Raw genomic sequence first — 23321 nt, forward strand, 5'->3', positions numbered from 1 at the left:
CATGAACCGAAAACAAACTATAGAACCCAATTTTTATAATGGACTCGTACAATGTAGCAAACAAAGAAGGTGAATGAAATCAACGCCTCATAAGTGGAAACTAACAAATCTAACTGACAATCGAAGCCCTAGGTCTACTGAACCAACAAAGAGTTGCACAACTCAATCTGACGCCGAATCGCATGGCGAACAACCGGAATGTCACAAAGGGAATCAACCCCGGAACAGTAACCCGATGGGAACCCTAACCCTACCAGATGTGCTACGCATGCCACGAATCGCGCGCCTACAGGCCGTATACGGGTAGATCTGTGGTAAACAAGGTCCGGTGAGGGTTTTCGGAAGCCTTAGCGACATGGACGAGCCGCAGAAGGTCGAAGGAGAGGTGGTGTAGGGGTGGCGGAGGCGGCGTGGAATCATCGGTCGAAGTCGAAGCAGCGGAGGTGGCGGGGAATCGTTGACGGGTACACAAACCCTATCGTCGACCTACGCCTCGTCGCCGGCAGAGGAACCACTGAGGGGATTGGAGTGAAATGAGAGAGAGTGAGAGGAGGAAGAGGGCGGTGAGGGGAATTTATGGACCTGTGTTTCGTGTACGCGTCACCAGGCTGGCGACAACCGTGGATGCCGCAGCTTCTTCCCACACGAACCAATCCGAACCGTCCCTTCCTGAATCCTGACCAGACGAAAGGCACGTCACGCCTACTACCGTACCGTGGCAGGCAGCCAGCCGTCGCGTTCCGACCCGGCGAGCGATCTCACTTCTCTCTTCTTCCCCTCCCCGATTGATTCCCCGTTCCTTCCCACCAAATCTCGTCCCCCTCCAGGCCTCCACCGCGTGCTCCTCCCCATCAATCCCCACCCACCGACGCGGCGGCCGACCCAGATCCAGATCCGGCGGCGGAAGCGGCAGCCATGCACCCGTCGCGGTCCGCGCCGGCGTCCTTCCGGGACCGCACCAACGAGTTCCGCGCCGCCGTCGAGAGCGCGCGCCGCCACGTCGGCCCGTCCCCCGCCGCCGCCTCCGCCAGCGGCAGCGGCGGCGGCGGGCCCCTCGACGACTCGCTCTCCGCCGCGTCCGCGCAGTCCGAGTTCAAGAACCGCGCCTCCAGGATCGGGCTCGGGATCCACCAGACCTCCCAGAAGCTCGCGCGCCTCGCCAAATGTACGCATATACCTAACTAACTAACTAACCCCTCTCTCGTCCCGTTTCCGTTTACCGTAGTCTGCGCGTGCTTGCGTCGCCGCCGATCAGTCGAATTGGTAGCTGCACCTTCCTAGCTGTTGGGTTGGGATCTCGGTTTGTGTGCTGTGTATAGACTGCAGAGCTCATGGCCGGTTAGTTGAACCATGAGAAGATGCTAACATGTAAGGATGACTATGTGGTGCTTCGCGTTGTAGTTGCAGATGATTTCTAGTAGTTAACGTGTCCCTGTTTCCATACGAGCAACACATATACTCCTATATGGTATGGTATTTGGCTTAGCTGCTTAATGTTATTATTGATCTTCCAGTGCTTTATGTTCTTACTGGAGATCATGTTTTTATGTCTGTAGTTTTGCTTTGTTGTTACAACTTCAAGTGTGGATGATGTTCTGCACTTGTCAATGGTATCATTAATTGCATCCGCCTCATGTCATGCCACTTGTGTGTATTATAACCAGGTCTGTTAGTTGTCACTTGCTAGATGAGCAATTCTTTAGTCATTACCGTGAACTGAATGAAGCTAGATGAACATTCTCTTCAGTCTCAATAAGATCCTCATATGCATTAGTTGCGTGCATTTGTTATACAAGTGCTAGGGTATTGAGTGCAAAACAGTACCTTGGTACCTGGATGGTTTATGAAATGTCTGCGTATCTGCTCAAGTGCTGTGCTGTGATGTCCCACTGCTTGGCTCTTTTTAGGTTGTCATTGGTAGGATGATGCATCCCTTTACTACTAACTAATGCTTTTCCACTTTTGGAGTGAGCTTGGCTGTCTCTCTGGTTTAGATTTAGTTCGTTGGTTAATAAATTCCTCACAAGATGCTAATAGTGCTGTCTGGATTACATTCATTGGTAACACTGCAAGAAGGTAGAAAATGTTGCGGAAATGTGAATAGTTGCTACTTCATTTGTATTAGTGTGCTGTTTTTGCAATGAAAAATACGGATTGGTGCTGATTTCGCTACATGATTCTTTACAGTGGCGAAGAGGACATCCGTTTTCGATGACCCAACCTTAGAGATACAAGAGTTGACTGCAGTTGTTAAGAAGGACATTGGTGCTTTGAACAATGCTGTTATGGACCTACAAGTTCTCTGCAATTCACAGAATGAGAGTGGTAATCTGTCCAAGGATACAACAAATCATTCCACTACTGTTGTGGACAACCTAAAAAACCGCCTGATGAGTGCAACGAAAGAATTCAAAGAAGTTCTTACCATGCGGACAGAGGTCAGATAAAAATAGTAACTTCTTTCAGTATTCAAATATGTTGGTCTCCTATTTCCATTTTATTTAGATAGTGTCTTCATTTTACTAAGCTTGTTTTCCCCTGAATTTACAGAATATGAAGGTTCATGAAAATAGAAGGCAAATGTTCTCCTCCTCAGCAGCGAAGGATGCATCAAACCCATTCATGCGCCAGCGTCCTCTTGTTGCCAGGGAGGCATCTGACTCCGCGCCTCCAGCACCATGGGCAACTGACTCTGCGACTACGCCTTTGTTTCAGAGGTACCATTGCAAGTGTTAAATTTGATTGCTGTGTACTCCCATTTGAGCATGTTTGGACACCCGCTTTAGTTAAGGCCCTTCACATGGTATGCTAGTTGGAGGTCATACTGTAAAACCAGTAAACATTTGATACTTATTGTTAGATGTCTCATTGTTGTAATAAATGATATAGACATAGAGATTTGCAAAAACAAAAGATGGTGCTGCTGATACTTGCTGCGACAAACATTGCCCTGTCTGTGATAGAGCCATTTGTAATGTGGAGGTTTATACCGTTATTAATAGCTATGCACAATATGTCTAGGCCTGAACCCTGCTATCTAGATGCCATTATTAATACTACTGCTGCTATCAAGGGAAATGTGAAACTAACATGCAGACAAGTGCATATATAACATGCTTAACGGATTAATGGAATCAAATTGGACCGACTACTCTTGCGTTATCTTTTGCTTAACCATATATAATGCTCTGCAAGTATTTGACAGTGTGCTTCTGGACTTCTGTTTTGAATTTTCTGCTTCTGTTTCCAGGAAGAAGACCAATGGAGATCATGGAGCATCATCATCATCAACTCCTGCTTTCATGCAGCAGCAGCAGTTGGCAGTACAGCAGGACAGTTACATGAATAGCAGAGCTGAGGCTCTTCAAAATGTGGAATCAACCATACATGAGCTGAGCAACATCTTTACACAGCTAGCAACCATGGTGTCTCAGCAGGGAGAGCTAGCAATCAGGTGAACTCTCCGCTATTTAAGTTTGTTCCATCTAGTTTCAGGAGTAGTCAATGTATAAGTCATATTCATACCTTCTGAAGTATTAGTCACAGCTTGAAGCTATGGGACTCGATGACAATTGACAACCTAGAATATCCCATTATTAGACGTTTTTTCAAAAATAGTGTTTAGTCTTAGTTTTGCATGATGATCTCACTTGAGTTATCTTCAGTTCAGAAGGATATATGGTATATGAGTAATTTACAGCAATGGTTGTTTAGGCACTGATGTGGATGTTTCCTGATCTTCCTAATTCAGTACTTTAGTCTTTCATCTACCGGAGTACAAGATTCTTTTTCTTGACCTTTATTGTCAAGTATTACCTCCGTTATGAAATATAAGATTTTTTTAGAAAGCTTATATTTTGGAACGGAGGTAGTATTATTCAAGCTTGCGATTCCGGGGATAAATATTCTTAATTATTCATGAGGAAATCAGTTCAGATGGATTACACTATGAGATTTTAGTTTTCTGCACCAATACTTTGCTCATGTTGTTTATCTCTTATTGATTTATTCCATTGGGTTACTGTTGTTGCTAAACTGTATTTTCTGTGCTATATATGCCAGAATCGACGAGAACATGGATGACACGACGGCGAACGTGGAGGGAGCGCAGGGTCAACTCCTCAAGTACCTGAACAGCATCTCGTCCAACAGGTGGCTGATGATGAAGATATTCTTCGTCCTGATGGTGTTCCTGATGATCTTCATCTTCTTCGTCGCCTGATCCCCGGCCCCTGTAACACCATGTTCCGCACAAGTATATTCTTTGATTTTTACCGAACTACACCCCCATGTACAACAGTTTTCACTCGGACGACGAGCAGTTGTGCCTACCCTCCGTCTGTGGTCTTGTAAATTGTGAGAAGCTCCAGTACCGATCTGTTACTGTCTGGCGGTTATATTTTTACAGTATGCTATGCTTGTATACAGATCGTGCGCATGGTTCCTGTCGCCTCATTCATTGTGTGCGCCAAAAATGTTTTGACTGATAAAATCATTGTCGTTGTTCCCCTCTCGCTGTCAGAAAATGGCATTCTGGGTGGTATCCTATGCTCGATGCACTTGCGTCCTTTTGGGTTCAGAAATCTTTCCTTTTTTATAACATCACAAGCATGTACGGAGAAAGTTGAGTGCCACACAGGCAGCGTCTGTCAAACACCCAAAAGCTGGGAACGCGAACAGCTCATCTACGTTCTGTCTCTCCCTACCGCGTGCAGATGGCGGCCCTGCAGAAGCTGGACGCAACGGGAGCGGCCTAGGTAGGTAGGCTTGCCCTTGCCTGTGTGCGCGTGGCGTAGCCCGGATAGAGTTGTGAAAAGATAACCTTCCCGAGCTGGGCACACAGGCAACCCGCTCGCACACTCTTCCGCCCCAGCGCCGTCCGTCCGTCCGTCTCATCCCTCTCTCCCTCCCTATAAACAAAGCACGCCGTTTAACCATCCACACCACCGAGACGAGACGCCCCCGTCTCAAAACCCTAATCCCACCACCGCCGCGCCGCCCGATCAACCCGCAGACACACACACAAGGGACGCCCCGGCCGGCCGCATCGGCTCGTGGGCGACGCAGATCGGCGGCCGCGTCGGGTGAGGGGGGCGGGCACCTCGCGTCGGGCACTCCGCCGCGGGGCTAGATTTAGATTTGGATTTCCAGTTTTTCGCGTGTTCCAAGAGTATGGTCGGAGGCGGCAGGAGGGGCGGCGCGGCGGACGACTCGAAGCTCAACACCGGCAACGTGTTCGCGGCGCTCGAGACGCTCAAGAAGAAGAAGAAGGGCGACAAGGCAAAAGGCGGCGCCTCCTCCAAGGCCAAGGACCAGCAGCCCTCGCAGCAGCAGCAGCAGAAGGAGCTCTTCTGGGCGCCCGCCCCCGTCACCACCAACTGGGCCGACGTCGAGGACGAGGACGACGACGACTACTACGCCACCACCGCGCCCCCGGCCCTCTTCGGGAACCACCACGGCGCCGCCGAATCCAAGGAGGACGACGAGGAGGACGAGGACGATGCCGTCCACGCCGCGCTGCAGGAGGTATATTTCCTCTCCCCTATCTCCCTTTTTGTTTACGCCTCCTGTTAGTTAGTTGTTTGTGATGTTCGTGATTTGCTTATTTTGCATGATAATTGTGTGTTCGCTGGTTTGTTGCCATGCTTGGTATGACGGGCCGGCTGATGTATACGTGCTGGATTGAGTTAGGGGGGCATCTATAGGCTATGTGTGTGCTGATGCCTGCCTGATTAACCAGCGATGCGGAATGCATACGATGAAATTGGTTTTGAACTATCTGTAGTAATAATTATTTGAAGCAGCTACACACCTAAGCCGCGTCGCTCTCGGATTCGCTGCTTCAAATAATTACTACAAATACTTTAAAAGTTATTTGTGCGCTGGTATGCATTGTGAAAAGATGGGGGAAGCATTCACGCTGGCAGGCGTCAGGACACACATAGCCTATAGAGTCACCCCTGCATCACCTAATCCAACATCTACATACCTAAGCCGCGTCCCTCTCGGACTGGATGTTGGATTGAGTCAGGTAGGGGGGACTCTTTAGGCTTTGCGTGTACTGAGGCCTGCCAGATTAATCGTCAATGCTACCCCCCATCGTTTTGCAATGTATGCCAGCAGACAAATAGGTTTGGATTATTTGTAGTAATTATTCGATGCAGCGAGTCCGAGAGGGATGCGGCTTGGGTGTATTAGTACTGCACGATAGTATTGCGGGAGTTGCTTAGCTGTATTTCTGCGCATTGTCGGCAGGAGTGTTTGCGGGGAATTGCTTGATTGAGTGAGATCAGGGGACATCCTGTAGGTTGTGTATGTGTGCCAGTGCTTGCCATTTTAGTTTTTATCAAGTATATTTGTACTTTATTGTCTAAAGCAGCGAATCCGAGAGGGATGCGGTTTAGGTGTATTTTCAGTGCACTGTCCGTGTGGCGGAATCTACATGTTGGATTGAGTTTGGCAGGACACTGTTATGCCTGCTAGGTTGTTGATAACGGTAGCCCCCATTGTAACGTATGTTCAGTGCACGAGTGGGTTCCAGATTAGGTGAGTCCAGACACGCGCTCCTTTGCTTTATTTTTTAGACGCACTATCGGTTTGGCGGGAGTGTTGGCGTGGAATTGTCGGATTGAGCGAGGTCAGCTGAAATCCTGTAGGCTGTGTGTACATTACTGGTTGCCACTTTAGGTTTCTCAACTTGTCCCCTGTTATTGTGGAATGTATGGTCAGTGCGACAAATGGGTTATAAATTAAGTGTAATTATTGAAGCGGTGAATCGAGACAGGAACGCCTTAGGTGTATTTATGGCATGTGGTTACCTATTTTCGTTGGCCTGGCATTCCTTCTTATTGCAGTGTATTTTTGTAATCAATTAAACACGTATGGTAATTGTAGGCACACAATATGTGTGCATGAACATGGTACTCCCTCTGATCCAAATTAGTTGCCGCAGATTTAGGTTGCGTGTGTGTGCCAATGCTTGCCCTTTTAGTTTTTATGAACTATTTGTGCTTATTGTTTAAAGCAATGAATCTGAGAGGGATGCGGTTTAGGTCTATTTTCAGTGCACTGTCGGTATGGTGGAAGTTACATGTTTGATTGAGTTAGGCAGGGGACATTGTTATAACGGTAATCCCCTATCGTAACGTATGTTCAGTACACGCGTGGGTTCCAAATTAAGTCAATCGAGACAAGAGCTTCTTTGCTTTATTTTACACGCAACGTTGGTTTGGTGGGGGATTGTTGGCGTGGAATTGTCGGATTGGGTGAGTCAGGGACATCCTGTAGGCTGTGTGTACACTAATGATTGCCATTTTAGTTTTCTCAGCTTATCCCCCATTATTGTGGAACGAATGCGACAAATGGGTTATTTCCCATAAATACAAATTAAGTGTATTTATTGATGGGGTGAATCGAGACTGGAACGCCTTTGGTGTATTTACGGCACGTGGTTACCTATTTTCGTTGGCTTGGCATTCCTTCTTATTGCAATTAATCACGTATGGTCACTGTAGACATGCAATTTGTGTGCATGGTACTCCAGCTGATCCAAATTAGTTGCCGCAGGTTCATTGAATCTAGACAGATTTTAGGTAACATTTTTCCTAAATCTGCGGCGATAAATTTGGATCAGAGGGAGTAGCATTTTTTGTTGCTGTCACTTATTGATGTCATGTTTTACTGCCGTTAGGTGTAACAGGTTTGTGACCTGAGTGTTCGAGGCACATAATGCATATAATAATTGCGATGAAAGATTACCCATTTTATGATGCCACCAGTATGCTGTTCTGTTGGTAGTATTTACTAAATGTTGTTGAGAATTGTTATCATAGTTTTCCCTGGATATAGAGGGTATAGCTCCGTAGATTAAAATTCCTCTGTGTTTCATTATTGTGATTGTATTCCTCTGGCCGGTTGAGTCGCACATCACCTAGTATCACTTTGAAGGTAATAAGCACCCCAAAAACTAGAGCTGAAAAATTCAGATCGATTGTAAAGAGTCTGTCCAAGTTTCCTTTGAGCGTCTCTAGGCAAGTCATAAGAACTCACCTGAAATTACTGGATTTTGATTAGATTTTTCTTGTTTACACGGGTCGAGTTGCACAGCACCTAGTATCCATCTGAAACTCTAAGTTCGTCACCCCAAACACAATGAAAAAATAGAACTGAAAAATTAAAATTGAGTGATAACTAGCCAGTCCAAGTCTAATGAACGGCCTCTGTTTAATTGATTTGTACCAGAATTTTCTTGTTTGCATTTGAACTTTGTTAGGCAGAGGTTTGCTGATGCTGAATGTTGCAATTGTTGGTTGTCTCTGTACACCTGAGTGATAGTATTCTCAGATGCATTTGCTTGGACATACTTCAGGAAATAGAGAGTGAGGATGAGGAGCATGATGATGAGGCTGAGGATGGTGCTGAGGATGAAGCTGAGCAAGAAGTGGAAGCTGCCGATCCTGCTCTGAAGAAAGCTCCAGCAGCACCCAAAGAGACAGAAAGACAGCTGTCCAAAAAGGAGTTGAAAAAGAAGGAACTGGCAGAACTTGATGCTGTGTTAGCTGAGTTGGGAATCTCTGAAAACCCAAGCGACGCTGCACAAGATGGAAGCAATGGTACGCTGCTACATTCTAGTTTGTTCTTTCCCCACAATGTTTTCTTTTATCTCCTTGGAGCTACACTTGAGTGAATTCAAAGCTGAGTACGTACATGTGCTTGGGTTGCTTGTGTAGACTTTGTTCTTACATGCTACACATACATTCTTGCAGCTGATAAGAAGGGTGCAAATCAAACTGGCGATGGAGAGAAAAAGGAGGACGTGCCTGCTCCTTCAGAGAGCAAGAATGCCAAGAAGAAGAAGAAGAACAAGGACAAGAGCGCAAAGGAGGCGAAAGAAGCTGCTGAAGTGTCAGAGGAGACTGCAAGTGCAGAACCTGATGAAGACACCAGTGCTGTGGACATGAAGGAGCGCCTAAAGAAGATGGCCTCAATGAAGAAGAAGAAGTCTGGCAAAGAGTCGGACACAGCTGGTAAAATGGCTGCCGCGGAGGCGGCAGCTAGGACCGCCAGGCTCGCGGCGGCAAAGAAGAAGGAGAAGAGCCATTACAACCAGCAACCCGTGCGGTAAAAAATGGTCGGCTCCAAGTTTTGAGATGTTGAGAGTTTGGATATGATGATCGATCCCCTTGTTCGTTTTGGAGTCTGAATAAACTTTTTCCTGTCCCTCCCAGTCTCAAAAGAGTTGTATGTATGACCATGGAGCCTCCTTCCTGATATTCATTTCAGAATTCCTGAAGGCCGGCCTCTGTGGTCTGGTCGCCAGAACGGTCGTGTAATTGTGTTTTGAATTGTGTTCGTCCAGTGGATTTATAGACATGACAGCATTGGCCAACAAGGGCCTCTTGGATACTTTCTCTGTGTGCTTGTCTCGTTTTTTCCAATGTCTTCTCTGAAGCGGTTTTTTTAAAGGTTTATTATTATTACATGCCCTGAATCCATGCTTTCCATGGTACTTCTGGGACTATTATTTGCGTGAGAGAAATGAGATCTGAAGCTTGTCTTTGTTGTGTCTCGCTTTCATGGAAGACAAAGAAGGAAGCCAATCCAAAAAGAAGCGAGCACGGCAAGTAGGCAACGGCCCCAGCGAGAGGCAAGCATCTCTCCGTCCTTGTCTCTCAGCCTCGCCTACTGCCGCCGTTCATTACTCAGCCCATCTCTCTCCCAAGTCCGCCGCACCCAAATGGCCACCTAGGCTAGGCTAAGGCTGGGCCGGCGCAATGTCGCACTGCCTCCGCGTCTCGCCCTTCCTCGCGCCGCCGCCGCTCCTCCTCTGCCGGCCCCGCCGCGCGCGCGGCGGCGGCGGCCACCGCCACCGCCACGCACCTCGGCCCATCCTCACCCTCGCGCGCTACGACCCGCCGCCGCTCCTCCGCCTCAAGGTCTCCGACTCCAGCGACTGCCCTCCCGCCGCCGCCCACCACCCCCACCACCGCCCGCGCCCCCTGATCGCCCCCCTCGCCTCCATATGGCGCGAGGGCCTCTTCCTCGTGCGCTGCTCCGCCTTCGCCGCCATCCTCTCCATCACCGCCGCGCTCTCCTGGTACGCGCAGCTCCGCGCCAGGGCCTTCGTCGAGGCGCGGCTCCTCCCGGCCGCGTGCGAGCTACTCAGCGACCACCTCCAGCGCGAGGTCCGCGTCGGCAAGGTGCGCAGCGTCTCGCCGCTCGGGATCACGCTCCACGCCTGCTCCCTCGGCCCGCACCCCCGCGACTTCTCCTGCGCCGAGCTCCCCGTCGTCAAGGTCAGAATCAACCCCCTCGCCTCCCTCCGCCGGGGCCGCCTCGTCGTCGACGCCCTCCTCTCCGACCCCACGGCGCTCGTCGCGCAGACCAAGGACTTCTCCTGGCTCGGCATCCCCGCCCCCTCGGACACCGCGCCCAAGCGGAGCTCCGACGAGGAGGGCATCGACTTCCGCACCAGGACCCGGCGGCTCGCCCGGGAGCAGGGCGGGGAGCAGTGGGACGCTCAGCGGGACGCCGCTGCTAGGCACGCCGCTCAAACGGGATACCTAGTTCCCAGCAGTCAATCCCAAACTTCACCCTCCCCCGACGAGATCTTACTGCAGGATGATGACCGGCCTGTCGGGGCCGGGAAGTCGAGCCCGCCCCTCTGCGCCGATGAGATGCACAGGAAGGACCGGCACATGGATGTGCCGGGCATCGGTTCGAGCTCGAAGCACGCGGATTTGGAGAAGACCTTTGGCGTGAAATCTCGGATTATTCCAGGACTCAACTTCTGGTCCAGGATGATCCCCAACCCTGCCAAGCGGAGGCACAGGAGAAAGGCTCACAGCAAGGTGCTATCGGATACTGACAGTTCCTCTCAGGAAAGGATCCTCCGGCGCAGTGCAGAGGCTGCCCTGGCGTATTTTCGAAACATCGATAGTGGTAAAATCGGTAGCTCATCCCCTGGCCCTGGGAGTAACTCGTCTGACGGGGGTCATACGGATGCTGGAGCCACTCCGAATAATGTGCCAGTTGTCAGCTCTGATGAGGTGCCAAGGAATTCTGGCGAGTTGCCACCCGGCAGTGGCCATTTTGTGGACTATCCAGGTCCAGGAAACTCTGCAAGTGCAACGCTGATCATCAATACAGATGATATCTATAAACCTAGCCAGCGTAGTTCACAGCAAGGCCACACGTCGGAGGAACTTGGAAGTCTATCTGATGATAATATTGGCCCTCAGCAGGAATTCACTTCCGGGGATCTTGGTTCGTGCACATATGCTTACAACTGGGCGTCATTTTGGCCTTTCCAGTTGAAGGGGCCCCATGTTAGTTTTAATGCACCGTATGCTTCTCTGGGTGTTGAAATTCAGAAGTTCAAGTCGCGATTTGCTATCGGTCTCGGAGACGCCCCTGCTGAACTCGTAGAAGGGGTTGGCCAGATCCATCCCGGTGGGGCTCAGAATACACTTCCCATCACACTAGATTCTGTTTATTTCAGCGGAGGGAACTTGATGCTTCTGGGATATGGTGATCAGGAACCCAGGTTTGACCTCTCAATTAGCCGTTGCTGTTGCAAATACATGCTCTTCTGTTCTTTCTAGTGCATTTTCATAATATAACAGTAAAATACTGTGATCCTAGAACTTATTTTTTGCGATGATCTGTCTGAATTTATTGTGTTCTTCAAAAATTAACTTTCACATGAACAAAAAAAAAAAATCATAGTTGGTTTTCAGATTTGTATTGTTAGTTATATTCTGAAGTTAACTACCGTAATCACTAAGCAGGTGCAGCATGTTTCTCGTAATTACTTAGCATACTAGGCTACTAGCTGTCCAAGGACATAGGGGGAAGTGCTTCTGAATTTAGCCATAGATGCAACTGCAGCATTATAAATGATGTCCACTAAGTTTGTAGCTATTTTCTTCCTACTGTAGGGAAATGAAACAAGCTAATGGACACGTCAAATTCAAAAACTCTTATAATCGTGTACATGTCCATGTCACTGGGAACTGCATGGAGTGGAGACAAGATCAAACTTCTCAAGGAGGGGGTTACCTTTCTACAGATGTTTTTGTTGACATAGCTGAGCAAACATGGCATGCTAATCTGAATGTAGTCAATGCCTTTGCCCCGGTACTGTTTCTACTTTTATGCATACAAAATGCTACAGTCCTTAGTGTTTGTGTTGAAAAGCAGTTTTCATGTGCAGCTGTTTGAGCGTATCCTAGAAATACCAATTGTCTGGCACAAAGGAAGAGCAACTGGTGAGGTGCTTTTCTAAACTTGTTCACTTATGTTCAGTTTCACTATTAATATCAGCCGCTTGTGCACAAATCTTAGACAATATCAGGACATGACTTCCACATGCACTTAATGAATGACTGAACCTTCTAGGTGGTTCATGCTACATTTGCTACATCTCGAAACTCATGTCTCATGCTTGAAGATGCCAAATGCTTACAACAATGTATCTTCTTTTTCTCCTCCAGGTGCATATCTGTATGTCGAAAGGTGATAGTTTTCCGAGCATTCATGGTCAGCTTGATGTGAAAGGCCTAGGTTTCCAGATATTAGATGCCCCGTCATCGTTTTCGGTACGCGTATGCTTATCTCATTAGTTTTTTTTTTCCTTCAATTCTGCATATTCGAAATAATCAGCGTCTAGCAAGGAATCATTTCTCAAAGTCATAAGACATATTAACATGGTTTTGATGCTTTCTTGTTGATTTGTCATTAGCCTAATCTCCCAATATTCTCATACCTCATTGACTGCTTACTTTGTCGATAAACACTGATTGTTGTGTTGCGGGTGAGAAATGTTTGCCTAGTTGCTCGTTGGAAAAATAACATAATGGGTCTATGGGGAATATTATTGAAATAGCTACAGCCAGGGGCACAGCCAGAATATTCATAAGGGTTGCTAGGAATAATAGATGAATCATCGGGTGGCCTAGCTTAGTATTACTGAATTAAATGTTGTGTTCACCAAGCAGTTGCTAAAACATGCCAAATTTTGATTTCAATCTGAGCAACAATTGGGCATACTTCATTGTAAGCAACATGTTGTATTTATAATTTCCAGTATTAAAAAATGGATTCTGGATGTGATAAGTTTCTGACATACATCAGATCATAGCGAGTTAAGTGAGAAAGCGACTGAAGAATGAGGTGTTGGAGAAGCGACATGAATGGCTGCTATTGATCTGCAGTGTCCTAAGAAACAGATCAGTCATTAGCATCTCAAATTGTGCATTTATTATTATCATTACGGACACCAACATTTTCGCTCTGAAGTAAAAACTAGGTCACACACACTCAAATGTCTGCTGGATTTTCATACTTAGATCTGAGAACATTCATTCCTCACCAAAAATTAGTGCTTAAAACATCTTATGTAATGATTGATTTCAATGGAAACCTGTACATAATCAGGAAATAGTGGCAACTCTATCGTTTCGTGGTCAAAGAGTATTTCTGCATAATGCAAGTGGTTGGTATGGTGATGTTCCTGTTGAAGCTTCTGGTGATTTTGGTCTAAATCCTGAGGATGGAGAGTTCCATTTAATGTGCCAGGTATCTTTCAGTTGTTAATTGCATTATATATCATACATGTAGTCCCTAAACAGGCAATGCATGCATTTACTTGACAACTTTTGTTTTCTTTCCAGATTCCTTCTGTCGAAGTTAACGCACTTATGAAGACGGTGAAAATGAAGCCTCTAATGTTTCCGGTGCAACATACTTAACTCGATTTGTTTTAAAATACTAGATTCCTTCATTTATCGATATTAGATCAGCTTGTTTTGACTTTGACTGGCCCACACATGACATATGATATCTAACATATCCTTGTGTTAATTAAGAAAAGAGGACAAGGACATTGTGCATTTTGACTTTAATACAGGTGCACTATGCAGTCCTCATCTAGTTCTACAAAAAAATGGTTAACTGGCCAACCTATTTATGTAGGAATATGGGTAGATGGCTTATATAACTTACTTTGCAATGTTTGACTACAGTAGTTGTGCCTTATAAAAAAAAATCATCATGGTTCTAAGCATTAAAGATTAACTTCTCGATGAAGCAAAATGATCAATCTTATGCGGATCATGACAATCTCGTTTGTCAAACCAGCTTTTGTGGATATTACCGTTTGTGTAACCAACCTTTTCGTACTTCTGTGGCTATTTTCCACAATAGATTATGGAATACATTGAACATATCACAGTTGAGTAACTGCAAATTGGGTCTGAAATAGCATTTAAACTGTCCATGTCTCATTTATTTCTTAACAATAGCTTACATATCACAGTTGAGTAACTGCAAATTGGGCCTGAAATAGCATTTAAACTGTCCATGTCTCATTTATTTCTTAACAATAGCTTAGGATGATCTTGATGTATATGTATTAAGAACATTTTGCTGGCATGCTATTTTCATGTTCATTCTTTAAGATTTGACTGCTGATACAATACTTAACTTGTTCAGTTGGCTGGTGCTGTTACTGCTGTATTTAATTGTCAAGGGCCTCTTGATGCTCCTGTTTTTGTTGGAAGTGGGATTGTCTCAAGGAAATCTCTTTCAGTATCTGGTATGCCTCCATCTGCAGCTTCTGAAGCTGTGATGCAAAATAAAGAGGCTGGTGCAGTTGCTGCATTTGATCATATTCCTTTTTCTCACGTATCAGCTAATTTCACTTTCAACCTGGATAACTGTGTGAGTAGAGATATGCCCACCATATTTCCGTTATTGAAGTTTGTAAACATTAAGCATTTTTTTTTATCTTTGCTACTATTGCCATCTGCAGGTTGCAGACTTATATGGTATAAGAGCATGCCTTTTGGATGGTGGAGAAATTCGAGGGGCTGGTAATGCATGGATTTGCCCAGAGGTATTGTGATGAATGATTAGCTAATTACACTTCCAGTCAGTCACTTTTTTATGTCTCGCTAATTTTAAGCATATTTAACTTTTTTTTACGTCTAAGGTAGTTTTTTAGTTTTTTTAAACTGCTCAAGCATGTGTTCTCTATATACTGAGTATAAGTTGAAAGATCTCAGATCAAGATGAGGTCAGAAGAACATAGCATGAGGAGGTCTATAAATTGAAAATACATAGGTAGCTAATTAACGAACAATGCGGCATATTCATGAACCTTCTGAACTCTATGTTCATTATTAGCAACTTCGGCTTCGTTGTTGACATACTAGGAGCTTACTCCTGAAAGCCTAACATAATTTTCCTGTACCAGCTATATGAATCCAATAGATAGTCTACCATTCTTATCACGTGAAAGAAATTTACCACCTTATGCAAGTATAATACATATTTATATATCTGCAGGGGGAAGTTGATGATTCTGCTATGGATATTAATTTATCTGGGAGCATTTTACTTGATAAGGTTTTGCATCGTTACATCCCTGGAGGTATCCAGCTGATTCCACTCAAAATCGGCGAGCTCAACGGAGAGACTAGACTTTCTGGTCCCCTGATTAGACCGTGAGTATCTTACATGTACAATGACTTAATGGCCAAATTGGCTGAGTATTTTCTGTTATTCTAACGACAACAAAAACTGTATGACAGGAAATTTGATATCAAATGGGCAGCACCGAATGCAGAAGATTCTTTTTCTGATGCACGCGGCAACATTGTTATTGCGCATGATTATATTAAGGTTAACTCATCGTCAGTTTCATTTGACTTAAATACTCGTATTCAAACATCATATATTGATGACTACTCGTCGCACAAGGAGATGCATCAAATGAAAAAAATAATGCCACTAGTTGTGGAGGGTGTCGATTTGGATTTACGTATGCGAGGCTTTGAATTCGCTCATATAGCTTCTTCGATACCTTTTGATACACCAAGGCCATTACATTTGAAAGCATCTGGAAGGCTCAAATTTCAAGGAAAAGTGGTGAAACCTAGCCATATAGTTGATGAAAAGATCTATGGTGCTCTTCGAAGTATTGTTGACCAAAGTAAGGTCCAGAGCGATGTGTCAATGCTTGTCGGGGAGATTTCTCTGTCCGGAATAAAACTTAACCAACTTATGCTGGCACCTCAGTCTACTGGTTTTCTTTCCTTGTCACAAGATTCAGTGATGGTAAGTTTGCTGTTTGCTGTTTTGTCCTCTGAATTTGACTTGCTTTCCTTGTATGTGATTTTATTTATAGACTAAGTCAAACTGTTTGTCTGTACATGTCTTAGTTGTGTGCACTAAGCGCTAGAATTTGGATCATCAATGGTAGCATGGACAGCGATAGATCTCTAACATTCTGCAAAGAGCAATTTTGGATTCAAATACTCCCTATATTTTTCTTATTCAACTTACTAAAGATGTCTATCTATTAACTTGCAATAAAACAAGTGATCCAAATAAAAATAGAAAACAAGTATGAAAATCTACATATCTTTTTCTCCAAAGCTTGAGGACCATGTATCCACTCCAAGGTACAGTTTCCTACCAAATAGATTCGCTTCTCTTTTCTCTTACATTTATGCTGCTTAACAGACTGCATTATAACAATAACATAGTCCAAAAAATTATAGGAAATCTTTACCCAAGTAAACTAATCTCGCATCATGGATTTTCCTTAAGCGAGCAGTAGACATAATTTGAAAAACTTAAGAGGCTTTAATTCTGTTTCTATGGTTCCACACAAGATAAAGCTTGTCTGTCTGAATATATAGATTTGATGGCTTCCTTGTCAAGTTTGCTCTACATTGAAGAGAGTGCATGCATGTGTCATGTACATTGTAGAGAGTTCATCCATGCATTTAATATTTATGTTGTTTTTTATATTTAATCTGCATAGACTCCAGTTTCTTCTCTACTCCCTTCTATCTTCATCTTACTATCTCTATTCACTGGTCAAGCAGTTAAGTGCTACAGGCAGGCCTGATGAAAAGATTTCCATAGAAGTGAACGGGCCGTTGTTTTTTGGTAGAAATGAGGTCATTCAAGATGAAAGCCTTCTATCAATTTTTCTCCAAAAGGGGCAGCTGAAATCTAATATATGTTATCATCCCGAAAGTTTGACTAATTTGGAGGTACTCTGCTATGTGTTTGTATTTTTCTTGCTAACGGTCTTTGTTGAGCATAGTAAGATTTGCAGAGGCTATTTAAATAGTGATATCTTCTTGATACTGTCTTCTGGTTGTAAAGGTTCGGAATTTGCCACTCGATGACTTGGAGCTTGCATCGTTACGTGGATTTGTTCAGAAGGTAATAACATCCTTGATTAGAATATGGTGTGCTGCGTTTTTTGTTAGGTAATTCATTGACAGGCTCTGTACTATTGCCTTTATATCATATTGTCGGTACCTCTGTTTTGGTGAGTTGTAATTAGATGTTAAGACACTTTTTATGAGATTTTTAAGTTTCCCAAAAGAGATGTTAGATCAGCTACTTAATGATGTCGGCTAATGAAATGTTAAATTATGCCCATGGTAAGTTCACCAAAAATTAAATATGACATCAGCCTTTTGCTGTGCTGACATTTCTGGTTTTGTGGTAGTTAATGCTATGCTATTTAACACACGATATGTATTCTTCTGTATCATTTTTTCTGCAACTAATGTAACATTTTTTTTTGAATTACTGCATATCTTTATGCTCCTAAAGTAATGACTTAAGTTGTACTCCCTCCATCCAAAAATAAGTGTCTCACCTTTTTCTAGATATGGATGTATCTACAACTAAGACTGACTTATTTTTGGGCGGAGGTAGTAGTATTTTTTCCCTTTTTAATTACCTTTCACGAGAAGTTGTATATGTTCAGACTGAATATGGAGACTTCAATCAGTATTTGTTGCAAATCAATTGCTAGATGGAGAATCCACTAATGATGTCTTTTGTTGTTACAGGCAGAAGTTCAGCTTAATTTCCAGAAAAGAAGAGGTCACGGTTTGTTATCAGTAATTCGTCCCAAATTTAGTGGTGTGCTTGGTGAAGCACTTGATATAGCTGCTCGATGGAGTGGTGATGTTGTGAGTTTTTTTTCTCTCCCGTGTATATTTTTCTTGTTCTGCGAGATGGAAGCCATATCTGATATGTGTTCCTTTAGCAGGTGTTTAGTATAATTTTCATCAAGAATTTCGACACCTTTTTGGTGCTTGTTTAGTAGAGTTTTGGAATTAGGAAACTTCAATCACAGCTGTAACTCAGTTTCATGGTCATTAGTATCCCCCATGTCAGCCTTTCACGAAATACAAACATAAACCATTTGATGTATAGAACGCATTTTTTTCCTGACACTAGTTATACAGTTCAGCGAGGTTTTTATCTCCTTTTTAATAGTTAGTTGTGAGCCCTAACTGTTACTTATTAGCTATTCTTTGTTCTTTCAATACCAGATTACAATGGAAAAGTCAGTCCTAGAGCAATCTAATAGCAAGTATGAGCTTCAGGGGGAATATGTATTTCCTGGAACACGTGATAGATTTCCTATGGAAAGTCATGGTAATGGGTTCATAGAGAAAGCAATGGGAGGACATCTTGGCAGCATTATGTCTTCGATGGGCAGGTGGAGGATGAGACTAGAAGTTCCTGACGCTGAAGTAGCTGAAATGCTTCCCTTGGCACGGCTTCTTTCACGAAGTACAGATCCAGTTATTCGTTCTAGATCGAAGGTGCACAGTTTGTCCTGCGTTTGGGATTCTGTCTCTCCTTTCCTTTGGATAATATTTGTTGGGGTTATGGTTGGCTAGATGGTAGAAGCCATTTGATCCTATGTTTCTTTTCAGGAACTTTTTATGCAATGCCTGCATTCTGTTGGATTCAATGCTGAAAGTCTTCGAGACCAGATAAAGGTAATGAAGTAGTTGATCTGGGAAAATGGTATCACAGGAACATAGTTATAGGTCATTGTTATTATGACATGGTACTTATATTAAGTTTATACCATTGCTTACACAGGCAGTCGAAATGTATCATGATTGGTTGGACGATGATACAATTGAAGACATAACTCTCCCTGCCTTAGCTGAACTGAAAGGTTATTGGCGTGGCTCTCTTGATGCCAGTGGAGGAGGGAATGGAGATACTATGGTGAGCATGTTCAGAAATTAACTCTACCAGACTTTTGTCCCAGGAATTCTTGATAAACTCCTTATAGACTTATAGTGGTCTTTCCGCTAACACTTGCATTTTGGCTGAGCTACATTGATTTGCCCATATGTGTAATTCAATTTTTTTTCCTTCAACATTCATTCATATTTGTGTTAGCAGTTTAAATCCACTGCATTGTTTGGTATATCTTTGAAGAAATATTAACATAAGCTTGACTTTCTTAAGTATGCTATCAGCAAGATGATCTTCTATTATACGTAAACAGTATTTCTAATAGTCTTATATATACAGGCTGATTTTGATTTCAATGGTGAAGATTGGGAGTGGGGCACTTACAAGACGCAGCGTGTTCTGGCATCTGGTTCATATAGCAATAATGATGGTCTACGTCTTGATAAATTGTTTATTCAGAAGGATAATGCCACCCTTCATGCTGACGGATCGATTCTTGGCCCGCTAACGAATCTTCACTTCGCTGTGCTTAATTTCCCAGTCGGTCTTATACCAGCTTTAGTTCAGGCTCTAGAATCATCAACTACAGACTCGATTCACTTTCTGAGGCACTGGTTGACACCAATAAAAGGTATTTTGCACATGGAGGGAGATTTGAGAGGTACTCTTGCAAAACCAGAATGTGATGTTCAAATTAGACTTCTTGATGGCACCATTGGAGGCATTGATCTTGGAAGAGCTGAAGTATTGGCTTCTGTAACCCCAACCAGCCGTTTTGTTTTTGATGCAAATTTTGAACCAACTATTCAAAGTGGACATGTTAACATTCAAGGTAGTATCCCTGTCACGTATGTAGACAGCAGCTCCATGGAGGAAAATTTGGAAGCTGGAGATGGTAAACAGGGTATAATAAGAATCCCTGTTTGGGCAAAAGACAGAGGGTCATCTAATGAAATCAGTGAAACTAGAATTGTGAGGGACAAGCCGGAGGATGGTTGGGAATTTCAGTTGGCCGAAAGTCTAAAAGGTTTAAGTTGGAATTTTCTTGAACCAGGTGAAGTGAGGGTAAATGCAGATATAAAGGATGGTGGCATGATGTTGATAACCGCGCTGAGTCCTTACGCGAACTGGCTTCAAGGTTACGCTGATGTGCTCCTTCAGGTGGCCCATTCTCGTTTAATTCCCATAATTTCACTAGTGATAACATAGTACTCTCTTTGTCCCGTAATATAAGATGTTATTAAAACCAACTAGAACATATATTGGTTGTAGTAACATCTTATATCATGGGACAGAGGGAGTACTAATTAAGTAATTAGATATGGTTACTCTTTTTCATATATTTCTCATAGCACTAATCTGGATTGATGAAAATGTATGTTGATTTAAACTATAAATGTTGTGTTTATGTGGATAACTCTTTGCTCCACCTATGCAACCTACAAAATTTTGTTTTTGTTTGGATATAACATGAAACAGTTGATTGATATTTTCCTCCTGTTTTCTTTGTCATTTGGATGAAAGGTTAAAGGCACTGTCGATCAACCTGTTGTTGATGGGTCTGCATCATTTCATCGAGCAACTGTGACGTCTCCTTTCCTCCGGACGCCACTTACAAATTTTGCTGGTAATGTTAATGTCATATCCAACAGACTGTGCATCAATTCCATGGAAAGCAGGGTTGGGAGGAAAGGGAAATTGTCGATGAAAGGGACCCTACCGCTGCAAAATAGCGAGCCATCAGCCAGTGATAAGATTGAGTTGAAATGTGAAGTTCTGGATATACGAGCAAAAAATGTTTTAAGGTAAACATTGCTACTTTATCCTTTTAGTTTTATGTACATATTTTGATGCTTAATTTCTTACTAGTGGCTTCTGAGTGATGTAAAGCACCATGCGATCTGGTTGGCTGCCTTCTAAAGTTGGTTTTTGGAAATTTTATTGTATGCCTAAACAGTTAACAGTACTGTGCTCAAACTTAAATGTATCTCGTAAATTCATATTAAATGTAAAATATGTAGGATCCCAGTTTATGGTTTCTTATAGTTTGATATATTGTTTTCTTTCTGATTTGTACAGTGGCCAAGTAGACAGCCAGCTGCAGGTTACAGGCTCAATTCTGCGGCCAGATGTCTCTGGGATGATCAGATTAAGCCATGGCGAAGCATATTTGCCTCACGATAAAGGCAATGGTGCTGTTACTACTAGGTTGGCTTCAAACAAGTCCAGCTATCTTCCTGCTGGTTTTGGTCAAACAACCACTTCACAGGATGTCTCACGTTTCCTGGGAGCACTCTCAACTTCGCCAGACAGTATGTATTCTATTAAATTTGACGTTGGCTAATATTTCACAGCAAATGATCTTAACCAATGCATTATTTAACCAAATGAGTTGTTACGTTTGGCAATAGTTACGTTTGATGTGTATATTTGAAGCAAGCATATGCTTCTCTCTCTCTAATTTCGTTTATGAGCTTGCTGGAGCATTAATTTCTTTTACTGTTCTAGGTCAGCAAACAGAAACAGAAAGGACTCTTGAGCATGGAAGTTTCAAGCCAAACATTGATGCCCGACTCAATGACCTGAAGCTCACGTTGGGACCAGAACTAAGAATTGTTTATCCTTTAATTCTGAATTTTGCTGTCAGTGGCGACCTTGAGCTTAATGGCATGGTTCATCCAAAGTACATAAGACCGAAGGGTATTTTAACATTTGAAAACGGTGAGGTAAACTTGGTAGCTACACAGGTAAGCCTTATATGGTTATACCCTCCTCCTTGTTTGGCTGATTTTCTCTTTCCAGTTTGAAAATACTTTATGATGGTTTTACATTTTTGTACTTAATTGCAGGTTAGACTTAAAAATGACCATTTAAATGTAGCAAAGTTTGAGCCTGATCTTGGTTTGGATCCTGTTCTGGATCTCGTCCTTGTTGGATCTGAATGGCAATTCAAAATCATGAGTCGAGCAAGCATGTGGCAAGATAATCTAGTTGTAACGTCGACACGCTCTGTGGACCAGGATGTTTTGTCACCTAGTGAGGTGAGACACATCTACAAATGAGTTATAGCTTAACTGTAGGCCTTATAATCCCTTGGTTTAGTTTATTATGATCTTCAAAATCCTTCAAAATTTTAACTATTGTACAATGAGGTAAATCTGCTTTTGCCTTTTGCTGGTCGCTTGCCAGCTCTCTATTCAAAACTGGAATTGGGAGATTAAACATTATCCTGAACTCTTGTTTTATCATGTGTAACTCTTACGACTCTGTTTGCTGCTGTCTTATAGGCTGCAAAGGTTTTTGAGTCACAGCTTGCAGAGTCACTATTGGAAGGTGACGGACAGCTTGCTTTCAAGAAGCTCGCAACTGCAACTCTAGAAACTTTGATGCCAAGGATTGAAGGCAAGGGTGAGTTTGGACAAGCACGGTGGCGGCTGGTTTATGCTCCCCAGATTCCGAGTTTGCTGTCTGTAGATCCAACGGTTGACCCACTCAAATCACTGGCAAACAATATCTCTTTTGCTACGGAGGTTGAAGTTCAGCTTGGAAAACGCCTTCAGGTATGTTCTTCTATGTCTTGCCTCCCGAGATTGAGGTGCACTATTTACTGTATTAATACCAACTGTCCTGAACTGCTGCCATTGTTGTGCAGGCCTCTGTTGTAAGGCAGATGAAAGATTCAGAAATGGCGATGCAGTGGTCGCTGATATACCAGCTAACAAGTAGGCTCCGTGTCCTCTTCCAATCTACACCGTCCAATCGGCTTCTCTTTGAGTACTCGGCAACGTCACAGGATTGATCCATTTTTGCCACTTGCACAGTCAGTTGCTATCTTAGACAAAGGTTCCGTGTCCCCCGATTATTTGTTTCTGTAGATAATGCAAGTATTGGCACTCCTGCGTTTTTTTGCTCTTGGCTGTAGGTAGATTTCTTGGAAACAAAGTTTCTGAGACTGTACATACGTAGCAAGTCGAGCTCTCGTTGCGTGAGATGTAAAGAAACGCCTGTATAAATGACAAAGTTCTGCAGTGTCTGCGTTAACGTGGTGCTCCTGTAGGTACGAATTTTTGTTAGTTAGGAAATGCATAACTTTTGGCTCATCATATAAAGATGTACCGAGGATTTTCAGCTGTATTTTATATGATATCAAACAAAATGTTATCCATTTTATTATTGGTTAATCACTTGTACACAATGGCTGACTGAGGCAGTGGAACCAAATCGCTGGAAGTATGTTTAGCCAAACGTTCTATACTTGGAGAAAACACATACTGTGCATATAT

At 43.6% G+C, this 23321-nt stretch overlaps 3 protein-coding genes across 3 annotated transcripts; all 3 read left to right on the forward strand.

Moving 5' to 3' along the window:
• The first annotated feature begins 737 nt into the window (after positions 1-737).
• LOC127341675 (syntaxin-32) lies at positions 738-4455 on the forward strand. The gene is made up of 5 exons (XM_051367555.2): positions 738-1165; positions 2188-2438; positions 2551-2717; positions 3251-3454; positions 4063-4455. Exons 1-5 carry the CDS (start codon positions 916-918, stop codon positions 4220-4222), a joined length of 1032 nt encoding a protein of 343 aa, XP_051223515.1. The 5' UTR covers positions 738-915; the 3' UTR covers positions 4223-4455.
• A 397-nt stretch (positions 4456-4852) lies between these two features.
• Positions 4853-9405, forward strand: LOC127341676 (uncharacterized). The gene is made up of 3 exons (XM_051367556.2): positions 4853-5526; positions 8369-8612; positions 8766-9405. Exons 1-3 carry the CDS (start codon positions 5173-5175, stop codon positions 9122-9124), a joined length of 957 nt encoding a protein of 318 aa, XP_051223516.1. The 5' UTR covers positions 4853-5172; the 3' UTR covers positions 9125-9405.
• Positions 9406-9670: 265 nt separating this feature from the next.
• On the forward strand, positions 9671-23219 carry LOC127341673 (protein SUBSTANDARD STARCH GRAIN 4, chloroplastic). Its single transcript, XM_051367552.2, has 23 exons — positions 9671-11545; positions 11940-12138; positions 12215-12274; positions 12495-12599; positions 13438-13578; positions 13674-13736; positions 14494-14721; positions 14813-14896; positions 15349-15506; positions 15594-16119; positions 16896-17066; positions 17182-17241; positions 17883-18005; positions 18372-18647; positions 18762-18827; positions 18934-19065; positions 19378-20199; positions 20563-20843; positions 21118-21350; positions 21547-21785; positions 21888-22079; positions 22326-22598; positions 22691-23219. The coding sequence occupies exons 1-23, from the start codon at positions 9774-9776 to the stop codon at positions 22835-22837; spliced, it is 6351 nt and encodes a 2116-aa protein (XP_051223512.1). The 5' UTR covers positions 9671-9773; the 3' UTR covers positions 22838-23219.
• Positions 23220-23321: the final 102 nt, after the last annotated feature.

Source organism: Lolium perenne, chromosome 3, assembly GCF_019359855.2.
Source record: "Lolium perenne isolate Kyuss_39 chromosome 3, Kyuss_2.0, whole genome shotgun sequence".
Lineage (NCBI taxonomy): Eukaryota > Viridiplantae > Streptophyta > Magnoliopsida > Poales > Poaceae > Lolium > Lolium perenne.

What these genes read in the sequence shown, in the direction of transcription:
- LOC127341675 (XM_051367555.2), top strand. Translation starts at nt 916, where the DNA reads ATGCACCCGTCGCGGTCCGCGCCGGCGTCCTTCCGGGACCGCACCAAC. An exon ending in GCTCGCGCGCCTCGCCAAAT is followed by an intron (nt 1,166 to 2,187) that starts GTACGCATATAC and finishes GATTCTTTACAG; the next exon opens with TGGCGAAGAGGACATCCGTT. An exon ending in ACTACGCCTTTGTTTCAGAG is followed by an intron (nt 2,718 to 3,250) that starts GTACCATTGCAA and finishes TTCTGTTTCCAG; the next exon opens with GAAGAAGACCAATGGAGATC.
- LOC127341676 (XM_051367556.2), top strand. Translation starts at nt 5,173, where the DNA reads ATGGTCGGAGGCGGCAGGAGGGGCGGCGCGGCGGACGACTCGAAGCTC. An exon ending in TCCACGCCGCGCTGCAGGAG is followed by an intron (nt 5,527 to 8,368) that starts GTATATTTCCTC and finishes GACATACTTCAG; the next exon opens with GAAATAGAGAGTGAGGATGA. An exon ending in TGCACAAGATGGAAGCAATG is followed by an intron (nt 8,613 to 8,765) that starts GTACGCTGCTAC and finishes ACATTCTTGCAG; the next exon opens with CTGATAAGAAGGGTGCAAAT.
- LOC127341673 (XM_051367552.2), top strand. Translation starts at nt 9,774, where the DNA reads ATGTCGCACTGCCTCCGCGTCTCGCCCTTCCTCGCGCCGCCGCCGCTC. An exon ending in GTCTTCGAGACCAGATAAAG is followed by an intron (nt 18,828 to 18,933) that starts GTAATGAAGTAG and finishes TTGCTTACACAG; the next exon opens with GCAGTCGAAATGTATCATGA. An exon ending in AGCTTGGAAAACGCCTTCAG is followed by an intron (nt 22,599 to 22,690) that starts GTATGTTCTTCT and finishes ATTGTTGTGCAG; the next exon opens with GCCTCTGTTGTAAGGCAGAT.